We start from the raw sequence: 12,271 nt of genomic DNA on the forward strand, positions 1-12,271 counted from the left end.
ATTTCTCCCATTTCAGGTTACTCAGTTGTACCGTAATTTCTCTGGACGCCTGTGCTCCTCACTCCCTCCCCACATCTTTGCTTGTTCAGAGAGAGCTTACCACATGGTTTTCCAAGAGAGAAGACCTCAGTGCTTTATCTTAAGGTACTGTCTGCTTGGTATTAGCATATTTAATGTGTTTGTGCTGTGAAGAGGGCTTTGTGCAGTATTTTGCATGTATTATCTCATGACCTTAAAGAGCAGTGTGTTTAGAATGGGAAATGTGATATAATGACATGCTTTTATTGGTTGTGTTCAGCTGAATATTCATGGTAGATTTGTTGCAGACTCAGACACATTTCTATTATACCTTGCTCACAAGTAACCTGGTTGTATGAGACACAGAGATGTCCTTTCTCACACATTATATAGCTGTACACTGAATAAGGTGCTGTGCATACTCCGTCATTAGATACCCAACACCTTCTCAGCTTTTAAAGGAAAATAGGCAGTGTCTCTAGCAAATTTGCTCCCTCTATCCAGTCAAAGCTGGTTTCTAGTAATGGTGGTTGCCTTCTAAGGTCAAAATAGAAGGGAAAAAAACTTAGGATGGATCACTCTTTATCTTCTCCTTATGAATTAGAATTAATGTGGAGTACACTTGTCAGTCACACATCATAAATAAGTGCTTAAACTGTGCACCTGGGAAACCACACCAAATCCACACCTACAAAGCGACCACTGGATTCACAAAGAAAGAAAGCCAAATACATTGGTGAGTTCCATCATAACTGTGGAGAACACTGTGCATTGCGACTTTTCCATAATATAGGCCAATAAGGAATTTGATAAATGACCACCTACCTATCTGTCTATATATGGCCACCAAGTGGTAGTGATGTGAATTACAGCCTGTTTAGGGTTTTGTGTGGATATTGTTGAGGGTCTTGTTACATCTTGATTTGCTTTTGTGCTGTGAAAAATTGGAGTCCTTCATGGAATTGTGTAGAAAGGTAAGGGTGGACACATCCATAGTTGATGAGACGAGAGAATTTATTACCCCCAAATTAGCTTCCTCCATTCCCCTCTTTTTAACCATTCTCCCCCAATCCATTTATTCCTTCATTTCTAACTTCTCTCCTTCCTTCTTTCCTCTATTTCTTCCTCCTTCCTCCCTTCCTTCTTTTTTTTCTTTCTTTCTTTCCTATTTGTTCCTTTCTCCCTTCATCCATCAACCTCCCTCCCTTGATTCATTCCATCCTTACTTGATTTCTTTCTTTTTTTCCTTTTTTTTCCCTCCTTTATGTTTAAACCTTCCTCTGTTGATCCATCCCATCCTGCCTTCTTTCCTCTCTCCCTTCAGTCCATCCTTACTTTCTTTTTCCTTTATTCATTTTTCTTCCTTCCTTCCCTCCCTCAAACTCTTAACCTCCCTCCCTTGATTCATTCTATCCTTCCTTCCTTTTCCTCTACCTACATTCCATTTAAATCTTTTCTCCTTTTTTTCAATTTTTTTTCTTTTCCCTTCCTTTCCCTTTTCATTCTTTCTTTCTTTATCCCTTCATCTTTCAACCTCTATCCCTTGATCCAGTCTATCCATCCATCCTTTCTCCCGTTCTTCCTTAGCCTCCCATGATCCATTCCTTCCTCCCTTCCTTCCTTCCTTCCTTCCTTCTTTCCATCCTTATCTCCCTCCCTCCCATTATCCATTCCATCCATCCTCTTTTCTTCCATTTTTTTGTGCCTGGGGTATTTTTATTGTCCCTTAAACAAAGGTAAAAGGTAGTTGATTATGATAAAAGGGAAAATAAACATTTGACTCTTCTGACACGACATACTGGTAGAGTCCATCTTGTATCTGAGATAACTGGCTGTATTTTATCTTGTTTTGGTACAATCTCAAGTCTTTTTTTCTTTCTGTGAAACTAACAGGTGGTATGTTCCTCAGAATGCTAGAAGCGCTCCTTCTGTTTTTTGTGATAAAAGCTTCTCAGCACAATTATGTTGTTCCTTAGTCTCCAGAGGGACCTCATGCATTTTTATAGATATATTTACAATTCCATGTGTAATTAATTGAGACATGTCTTGCTTTAAATCTATGCTACACATATTTACATTTGATTTTATAGTCACACTGCTGCTTCGCCTTCGGATTTATTCAGAACACTTAGTATTAGACTAGATATTGTGTATTCAGCTGTGATTGGTTTTATCTTTCAGTGTTGAGCAAACATAAGGTTGGGCTTATTTTACAAGTGTTAGAACATTTACATCTATTTGTTGGAATTTCCTAAATGACTTTGTTCATTCCGTTTATTTAAATAATCAGTGATTTTAGGAAATCCTCCCAAGTATCTCATGGGGTTCTATCTTCTTTTTATGTACATCAGTGCTTTCCAAACAGTGTTTCTTCAGCAAAACTACAACTCCCAGCATGCCCGGACAGCCAAAGGTTGTTGCATTATTCGAGTAAAAATAAATAGATTGTCCTTATAATTGGTAGATGCGGTCCTCCAGAACCAGAGGCACTGGGACACATTAACTAACCTTTTGTAATACTTATCATAAACTTAGACAAGTCATCTAAAGATGCTCCGAATATTTCACAATGGCTCATGCTGTATGATAAAGTCAGCACTTGTGTATATTTTATAACAATTATTGGTCAGCTTGCCTTACAGCAATACTATGCCAACATGAAGTAGTACAATAATAATAAAAAAAAATATATAAACTGTTCTGGAGCGAGTGAAGCTCCTGTGCTCACTTCAAAGCCGTTTAAGGATTCAAGGTGTACAGGTACGCGCTTGGTCCTTTACAGGTTAAACATTTTTGAATATATAATTAAGGAAATGGCTCCTGAAAATTCCACCACTAGGGGTCCCTATATCTACTGGAACAGCATCAGGCTTGTCTATGAGTCATGGACAAGAGATGACTTGTGGACAAGACTGCATGAGCAGACACACCAATCACCTCCCACCAACACAAGGGAGGGACACGCCCCCTTTCTCTGAGAGGATTTCTAACACTGTGAGCTAATGAAAAGAGATATTTTTTATAAAGAATATAGATGAAAGAGACATAAATTAGATGTACAGTGCTCCCTCAAGTTACAATATTAATTGGTTCTGGGATGACCATTGTATGTTGAAACCATTGTATGTTGAGACCATAACTCTATGGAAACCTGGTAATTGGTTCTAAATGCACCAAAATGTCATTCAAAAATAGGACAAAGTGAGGATTAAAGAAAAATAAGTAGATAACTAATATAGATAAAGCAAATCCTTACATATAAAAGTAGGAAATATCTGCTGGCAGCTGTAATCACTGTCTATGTCAGTTTTTCCCAAGAAGGGAGCCTCCAGCTGTTGCAAAACTACAACTCCCAGCATGCCCGGACAGCCATGACATGACATGACGCCCCCCAATAAAGGAGTTGTTCTGCAGGTGGTGACCGCAAACCACTTCTCGGTTTCTATGCTTCCTGGACGATGTTTTGGTCACTTTTGAATGCTGGCGGTGCTTTCACTCTAGTGGTAGTATGAGACAGAGTCAACAACCCACACAAGTGGCTTAGGTAGTGCAGCTCATCCAGGATGGCACATCAATGCCAAGAAGGTTTGCTGTCTCTGTCAGCGTAGTGTCAGATCAAGGAGGCACTACCAGGAGACAGGCCAGTACATCAGGAGACATGGAGGAGGCCGTAGGAGGGCAACCCAGCAGCAGGACCACTACCTCCACCTTTGTGTAAGGGAGAGCAGGAGGAGCCCTACAAAATGACCTCCAGCAGGCCACAAATGTGCATGTGTCCACTCAAATAGTCAGAAATAGACTCCATGAGCATGGTATGAGGGCCAGACGTCCACAGGTGGGGGGTTTTGCTTACAGCCTAACACTGTGCAGGACATTTGGCATTTGCCAGAGAACACCAAGATTGGAAAATTCACCACTGGCGCCCTGTGCTCTTCACAGATGAAAGCAGGTTCACACTGAGCACATGTGACAGACGTGATAGAGTCTTAAGACGCCATGGAGAACGTACTGCTGCCAACAGCATCCTCCAGCATGACCGGTTTGGCGGTGGGTCAGTAATGGGGTGGGGTAGCATTTCTTTGGGGGGCCGCAAAGCCCTCCATGTGCTTGCCAGAGGTAGCCTGACTGCCATTAGGTACCGAGATGAGATCCTCAGACCCCTAGTGAGACCATATGCTGGTGCGGTTAGCCCTGAGTTCCTCCTAATGCAAGACAATGCTAGACCTCATGTGGCTGGAGTGTGTCAGCAATTCCTGCAAGAGTAAGGCATTGTGGGGGATTTTTATCTTTGTATTTTTATGTTGTTTGTTATATACAAAAAAATGTTTAATAAAAATGTCTGATTTAAAAAGAAGAGGAAGGCATCGATGCTATGGACTGGCCTGCCCGTTCCCCAGACCTGAATCCGATTGAACACATCAGGGACATCATGTCTCGTTACATCTACATCCTTCAGGAGACCATCCGCCACCTCATCAGGAGCATGCCCGGGCATTGCAGTGAGGTCATACGGGCACGTGGAGGCCACACACACTACTGAGCCTCATTTTGACTTGTTTTAAGGACATTACACCAAAGTTGGATCAGCATGTAGTGTGATTTTCCACTTTGATATTGAGTGTGACTCCATATCTAGACCTCCATGGGTTGATAAATTTGATTTCCATTGATAATTTTTGTGTTATTTTGATGAATGTAAAGACAAAAGTATTTCATATGATTAGTTCATTCATTAAGATCTAGGGTGTGTTATCTTAGTGTTCCCTTTATTTTTTGAGCAGTGTATATCTATGGGAGAGCCTGAGATACAGCATTTGTGTATCTCTGTTTCTCCCACAGAGAAACATGGAGGTGTGTGTTGGCCGCAGTGGTCGACAGTAATCCAAGCAAGGTGCGGAGGTTGCTCCATGCATGGAGAGGGTCGGGGTGACAAGGAGGAGATTGCAGAAAAGATGTTCTGTACCGGAGCTCCCCTTTAAGTTAACCAGTTCCAGCCTCTACAAAATCTTTAAAAATAAAATACTAGAAAATCAAAACTTTACTTTGTGATCACTGGACATCAGCAAGAATGGGGAGGGGACAGTATAAAGTTGGAATATTAAGAGGGACCCTTTACTGGAAATCATTTATTAGTATAAAACTAAGAAACATACAGCTACTTTTCTGGAGTTTTCCACTTGAAAATACTTCATTATCGTGCAGATTTATTTGGAAGACATTATTATCAGTATTCAGATACATTAAAACTTTTAGGCTCAATAACAAGAGACCTTTATAGCCTGTAAGTGTAAAATGATATGATTAACATTTTAATAGAAGGCAGTTAAGAAAGAATACTGCCTAAAATGAAATTTTTGTATGGTTACAAGCAGTGCAGGATTATATTGTGTAGTTTGTATGCTTTTCCATGCTTTATTTTAGTGTTTCCCAACCATGGTGGCTTAAGTTGTAAAACTACAACTCCCGGCATGCTCGGTCAGCCTTTGGCTGTCCGGGCATGCCGGGAGTTGTAGTTTTGCAACAATTTAAGCCATCCTGGTTGGGAAACATTGCTTTAAAGGATGTCTCGTTAATCTAAAGATTGTTTGTTAAGGACACTTTGTAACTTTAGACTTTTGCCACTGGGTGGCTCTATGGCTCTATGATATTTTACACTGGTGTGTTGTACTGTGTTAGCCACCCAGAGGCAGTTAATGGTATTGATATTATTCCTTCTTTTATTTAACAGAGTAGATTTTTCAATATTGCTTAAATTACTTCCTCAAAAATTGTGTGGTATAGAAATTGTTATTTACAATAATTGTAATGTGTGACGTATATTTGTTATATGTGGATAGTGCAGAAAAAAATGATTTAAAAAAATGTAATTGCACAGGAACCTGATGAAAATCGACCATCAGCAGTACTGTGTGCATGTACTTTATAAGGGTCTATATGACTCCTTTCCAATTCCCCACCTCTCTATAGATCAATATATGGTGGCCCAGTACAGGAGTTGTACCCCTGTACCCTTGCTGCCCTGTCAAGCAGCCACCCTACAGTGTCCCCTGGGCCCCCCTGCATCTGTTCCCCTTGCATATTTATTTGTATATATGTTAGCCAGTATATTATACCTGTAATGTGTTATAGCTTTAACCCCTTAAGGACCAGCGGGTTTTCCATTTTTGCACTTTCATCTTTTCCTCCTTACCTTAAAAAAATCATAACTCTTTCAATTTTGCACCTAAAAATCCATATGATGGCTTACTTTTTGCGCCAACAATTTTACTTTGTAATGACATCCGTCATTTTACCCAAAAATATACGGCGAAACGGGAAAAAAAATCATTGCCAGACAAAATTGAAAAAAATAACGCAATTTTGTAACTTTTGGAGGCTTCTGTTTCTAAGCAGTACATTTTTCGGTAAAAATCACACATTCTCTTTATTCTGTAAATCCATACAATTAAAATGATACCCTACTTTTATAGGTTTGATTTTGTCGTACTTCTTGAAAAAATCTTAACTACATGCAGGAAAATGTATGAGTTTAAAATTGTCATCTTCTGACCCCTATAACTTACTAACCGCATATGGGGCGGTATGAGGGCTAATTTTTTTCACCGTGATCTGAAGTTTTTAGCGGTACCATTTTTGTATTGATCGGACTTGTTCGCTTTTTATTCATTTTTTCATGATATAAAAAGTGACCAAAAATACACTATTTTGGACTTTTTTGCGCATACGCCATTGACTGTGCGGTTTAATTAATGATATATTTTTATAATTCGAACATTTTGGTTTTTTTTAAATGGGAAAAGGGGGGTGATTCAAACTTTTATTAGGGGAGGTGTTAAATGATCTTTATTGACTCTTTTCTTTTTTCAATTTTTATTTGCAATGTTATAGCTCCCATAGGGGTCTATAACACTGCACACACTGATCTTTTACATTGATCACTGGTTTCTCATAGGAAACCAGTGATTAAAGATTCTGCCGCTTGACTGCTCATGCCTGGATCTCAGGCACTGAGCAGTCATTCGGCGATCGGACACCAGGAGGCAAGGTAGGAGACCCTCCTCATGTCTAACAGCTGTTCAGGATGCCGCGATTTCGCCGTGGACATCCCGAACAGCCCCCTGAGCTAGCCGGCAGTGATTTACTTTCACTTTAGATGCGGCGTTCAACTTTGAACGCTGCGTCTAAAGTTGTTAATAGCGCGCGGCACCGCGATCATTGCCGCGCGCTATTAGCCACGGGTCCCAGCCGTTGTTAGAGGCCGGGCCCGACCCGCGTTATAGAAAGGGAAAGGACTCCGGATGTACCGGTACATCCTTGGTCCTTAAGTGGTTAAGAACAAGTCACGTGATTAACCAGTTGTCATGTGATTGTTACCCAGTGAGGTACCAGTGACCATGTCTCCCCTATATAAGCCCTGGGAGGAGTCACTTCAGCCTCTTGGCTCTTAGAGTCTGTGATGAGTTGCAATGAGGTCAAGCTTAGCTGTGTGTCTGGAGTCCAGAGGAGGCCTAAAGTCAGTCCAGCACCAACTGATTCTCAAGTCCATTGCCCCACAGGTCTGTCATAGTTCAGTCAGTCCAAGTCATCCTGTCTCAAGTCAGCATGGCCTACATCCAAATTGTCCAAATCCACTATAAGTCCCAGCAAGACCTAAGGTCCCTGAAGTCACTGGTCACCTCCATGGGCCTAGCCAAGCTGTATAGACTGTTACACCTGTCTGACACAGTAAAGCTGCCGTTGTTCCGTAACTTGGTCTCTGAGTAATTTTTTGCCCCCGTGCCTAGCCCAGGATCCAGCGGTATTCCTTTGGGTGGTGTAGGGGATGAACCATGTCCTGGTGTCATGAACACAAGGGGTTAATGCCATCTGACCTAAGGGTAATTCCATCTACCCTCATCACACCCTCACCACATATAGTTCTCTGGTCCCTATGAGTTTTGTTGCCTGAACATGTGACTGTGTCAAAGAGTCACTGGCTATAACGGTGACCTGTCAACCTTACTTATCTTCCCCAAAAAAAACAAAAAAAACATTTATTGGCTGCTGTGGTCACATGTAGATATAAGTAGAGATGGCGAATCGAAGCTGACAAAGTCGAATTCATTCAGAGTTTCATGAAAAATTTGATTCCGAACGGGCTGGGGGGGGGGGGGGATAAAATGGCGGCTACACATGTGAAGACATGGGGTAAGGAAGTCTGGGAAGGCAAGATCACCCTGAATCACATGGTGGCATTCAGCCTATCAGCAGCCAGCCAGCCCTGTGATGTCACAGCCCTATATATTCGGCAGCCATTGCCGAAGACAGGCATTCCCAGCGGCAAATCCATTCACCTCAAGCCCGCATTTGTTCTGGCTAGAGAGAGAGAGCAGACACTGTGTGGTCACTAATCAGCGTTACTGACAATACAGATCAGCACAGGGGAAATCCATTGACCTCAAGCCCACATCACTGCAGGCAGGCAGGCAGGCAGGCAGGGAGAGTTTAGAAGTCGTTTCATAGTCTGCCAATTGAGATCATCACATGAAGCAGTCCCCATTCAAAGACTGAAAGCAACCATAGTGCATCCAGATTCTGTCATTGTGCTGCTCTGCAGCAGTGATTCTAATAGCAATGCCTGTAATCTGCATGGCATACTGAATAACAGTATTATATCACTACCCCAGCACACTCCCAATGCGTGTTACGGCAAGGCAATGTGTTCTACACCCTGATTGAGGCTCTCTGTAGCTGTTTTTAATCGAGTTTTTGAAAAATTCACCCATCTCTAGATATAAGGTTAACAAAGAATAGTGGGCCATCATACCATCAGCATGGGCTCAATGAAGGGTTGTAAAGATGGGAACATTTATATAGTTATTTTAGACTATACTAAACTGTTGTGAAAAATGTAAAGAGTTGGAAAGTTCTTTCGGGTAAGCATTAGAACATCTAAAACTAATATGCAAGTTCTTTCGGGTAAGTATTAGAACATCTAATACTAATAGGCAAGTTTTAGAACGGATGTTATAAGTAAATTTAAATGTTTGTCCAAGTATATAACTTTTCTTTTACTTTTTTTCTAGTGGTGAAAGTGGTTCTGGCAAAACAGAAGCCTGCAAACATATAGTTAAACACCTGACCCTCCGGTGTGGTGCCAGGAAAAACTCTCTGCATTCAAAGATTAAACATGTGAGTTTTCAGTTTGGTGCTGCTATGTCTTTGGTGCTAACCTAAAATGTAATGTTAAGAAAATGTGTGATAAGTAATTGCAAATGCTTAGATAGATAGATAGATAGATAATAGATAGATAGATAGATAGATAGATAGATATTAGATAGATAGATATAGATAGATAGATAATAGATAGTTAATTAAATATGATATAAGTTTACCCTTTCAAGACTGGATAGTTTTGCTTATTTTGAAATTTCGTATGTTAGGCTAGATGCATATCATGTTCTGTGTTTACATTTTGCTGATCACATCTGGTTACATGCAACTATATGCATATAGATCTCAATATGTCGTTCAATAAAAAAAAAAAAATATATATATATATATATATATATATATATATATATACTGCAGGATACCAGTCACAGGCTAGTTGAGCTAAACACATTGAACGTAGTCTACACGACCAAGTTCAGTCTGTTTTCTAAAAATGCATTTTTCATGTGTGACTACCATGTTCAGAAAATACTGAATGGCTGACCCCCCCACCCCTTCAAACTCTCTGCAGCAATGCTGGCAGCACTCCTATATCTATTTCCCAAAGACAACCTCTGGATATGACGTTGAGCATGTAAATGCAATTTCTTTGGTCTATCATGGTGAGGCCTGTGATACGGCCGTATGGTCTTACCCATAGTGCTGAAGCTCAGTTCTTGGCATCTCCTAGGCCATCTTTATGAAGAGCGACAATTCTGATTTTCAAATCCTGCCATGTTGAACTTTCAGTGACCAGTATTAGAGAGTGTGATAACACCAAATTTAAGACACCTGCTCCCCATTCACACCTGAAATCTTGTCACACTGACGAGTCACATGACACCAGAAAGGGAAAATGGCTAAGTGAGCCCAATTTTGACATTAACACTTAGGGGTGTACTCACTTTTGTTTTATTTTATTTTAAGGGGGCACAACATTGACAGTGATGTACCACATCACAGAGATCCCTTCAGTTAAGTTTATAATTGCTGTTGTCAATTACACATTACACAACTAAGATTGCTATTATATATATCTATGTTATACCACAATAGTTGCTACTGTTGCTTTAAAATGTGAACAAATGTAACTTGAGAATGGCAGATGGCCACCTGATCCCTTCTAAATCAATGTTCCCCTATATTTCAAAGCAAAACCGTGACTTCTCTCTGAAATCTAATTTTTGTACCTCAACCGAATTGATAGTTTGCCTAACCTGTGACTGACCTGGGCCCTTCTCTTCAATAAACATGTATTCTTTGGTGGAATTCAATTTGCTTTTTTTCTGAGGCAGAAACGGAAAAAAAAATTAGGGGAAAAACTATTGTCTTGGATACTGCCTTTTATTAACTCCTTCACATTCATAAAAAAGGGACCAAAAATGTCACTTTTTATTGCACATCTTAATATATTTGTAGTGTAGGTGACACATATTTTTTGCTAAATTAATATTATGGGGAAAACATTTAGACTTGTCTGAAACACCATTCCCATCTCGAAAAACAGTATTGTTTAAAAATTCATATTTATTTTTTTATTTTTTTATAACAGGGGCACTACTATAACAGAGCTCATTGTTATTTTTTCTTAACTATTATGCTATGATTTCATTATCAATTTTTTTTATACTTTTTTTTTTTTTTTTAATTGTAACTATAAATGTAATCACTATGTTTTACCTAATGAAAATACTTACAACATTGTTTAACCTGATGAATGAGATTTCCACAAAAGGTCATTTGGACTATTGAAAAAAAAAAAAATGGCAGAAACTGAATGGATACTGTTACAAAATGTAGTTTTCTTGCAGGGTCTTTCAGTAATCTTCAAAAAATGAACAGCTAAGAGATTTTAAAACATACCAAAACAGTAACACATCATGATTTACAAACTGTGAAGATGTGAAGCTGCTTTGTGTGTAAAATAAAGTGTGCAAGACACTCTGTCTTGACTGTTATTGTTCATACTATAGAGAACTTGTCTCTTGGGATCTTGAATATTTTTGATAACATTTTTTGATTTTTACATAACAGGTAAATACTGTTCTAGAAGCCTTTGGTCACGCAAGAACGACACTTAATAACTCATCTAGTCGCTTTATTAAATTCCTTGAATTACACTATTGTGAAAAGACTTCAACTATATTAGGAGGTAAGAGTTGTTATGTTTACATGTGCAGTAAAAGACTGGCAAGTGTTGGCACTGCATAAAAGCAGTGTCAACTGGTATACCACCAGAGGAAATCATTCTTGGGGCCTATCCTTTAGAACCCTTTATCAGCTACAACCTTGCTTGTAAATATAAATATGTTTTTGTACCTTCTCACAAAAAGCAAATACATTTATGGCTGTGATAGTGTCAAGGATGGTTGCGGAAGAGGCCTTAAAATGTGCGTGACTTCTGCTGTATAATGCTGAGTGTCGACATAAAGAAATATACACCAGACAGAATGTTGGTGTAAACTTTCTCAGCAAGAAGCTCAGATAGTTCCCAAATGCTATCAGAGAGTTCTCAGAGAGAGTTATGCTTTAATCAAGGAAGTACATTTAGTTTTTTTTCCTTTGACAAAAAAGGGCGGTTAGTTGTAACATCATAATCAGCATGTTACATTTTGATTGGTTAGTTGAGCTTTATCTCTGTATGTATTAACATATTTAGCATCCATTTCTTTCTTGGCCAAAGTTCATTTATGCGTCTCTCTCACTCAGAACTGGAGAAGCCCAGATCTTTGTCCTTCCATACAATCTGTATCTTCCTCAAATGTTTTGTCTTCTGATGTCTCATCTTGGGCATCCTAGCATCATTCCAAGGTTTCCATCTTAGTCACAAGCAGATTGAAAGCTGATGTATGGGTTAAGGGTAGTTAACAAATATCTTTCTCCAGCATCAGCAATGGCATATTAGTATTAATATATTGATCAGTCATCAGAAACATAAGGGTCATCCTTATCAATAGTACTATATCACTCTATACCTCTAATATATGTTAATACTGTAGACCTCTAAATAATAGTTACCGAATAATACTAGTATACAAGAAAAAATATCATACATATTACG

The 12,271-nt window shown here is 39.4% G+C and overlaps 1 protein-coding gene across 8 annotated transcripts in view; it reads left to right on the forward strand.

Annotated features, from left to right (window-relative positions):
* Positions 1-12,271, forward strand: part of MYO16 (myosin XVI) — a 483,589-nt gene that overhangs the window by 266,756 nt on the left and 204,562 nt on the right. For all 8 annotated transcript variants that reach the window (XM_056555738.1, XM_056555737.1, XM_056555733.1 and 5 more), the window contains 3 exons: positions 17-144; positions 9,084-9,189; positions 11,245-11,362. In XM_056555738.1, coding sequence (XP_056411713.1) covers positions 17-144; positions 9,084-9,189; positions 11,245-11,362 — 352 coding nt within the window. The remainder of the gene's footprint in view (positions 1-16; positions 145-9,083; positions 9,190-11,244; positions 11,363-12,271) is intronic.

Source organism: Hyla sarda, chromosome 2 (assembly GCF_029499605.1).
Source record: "Hyla sarda isolate aHylSar1 chromosome 2, aHylSar1.hap1, whole genome shotgun sequence".
NCBI classification, from domain to species: domain Eukaryota; kingdom Metazoa; phylum Chordata; class Amphibia; order Anura; family Hylidae; genus Hyla; species Hyla sarda.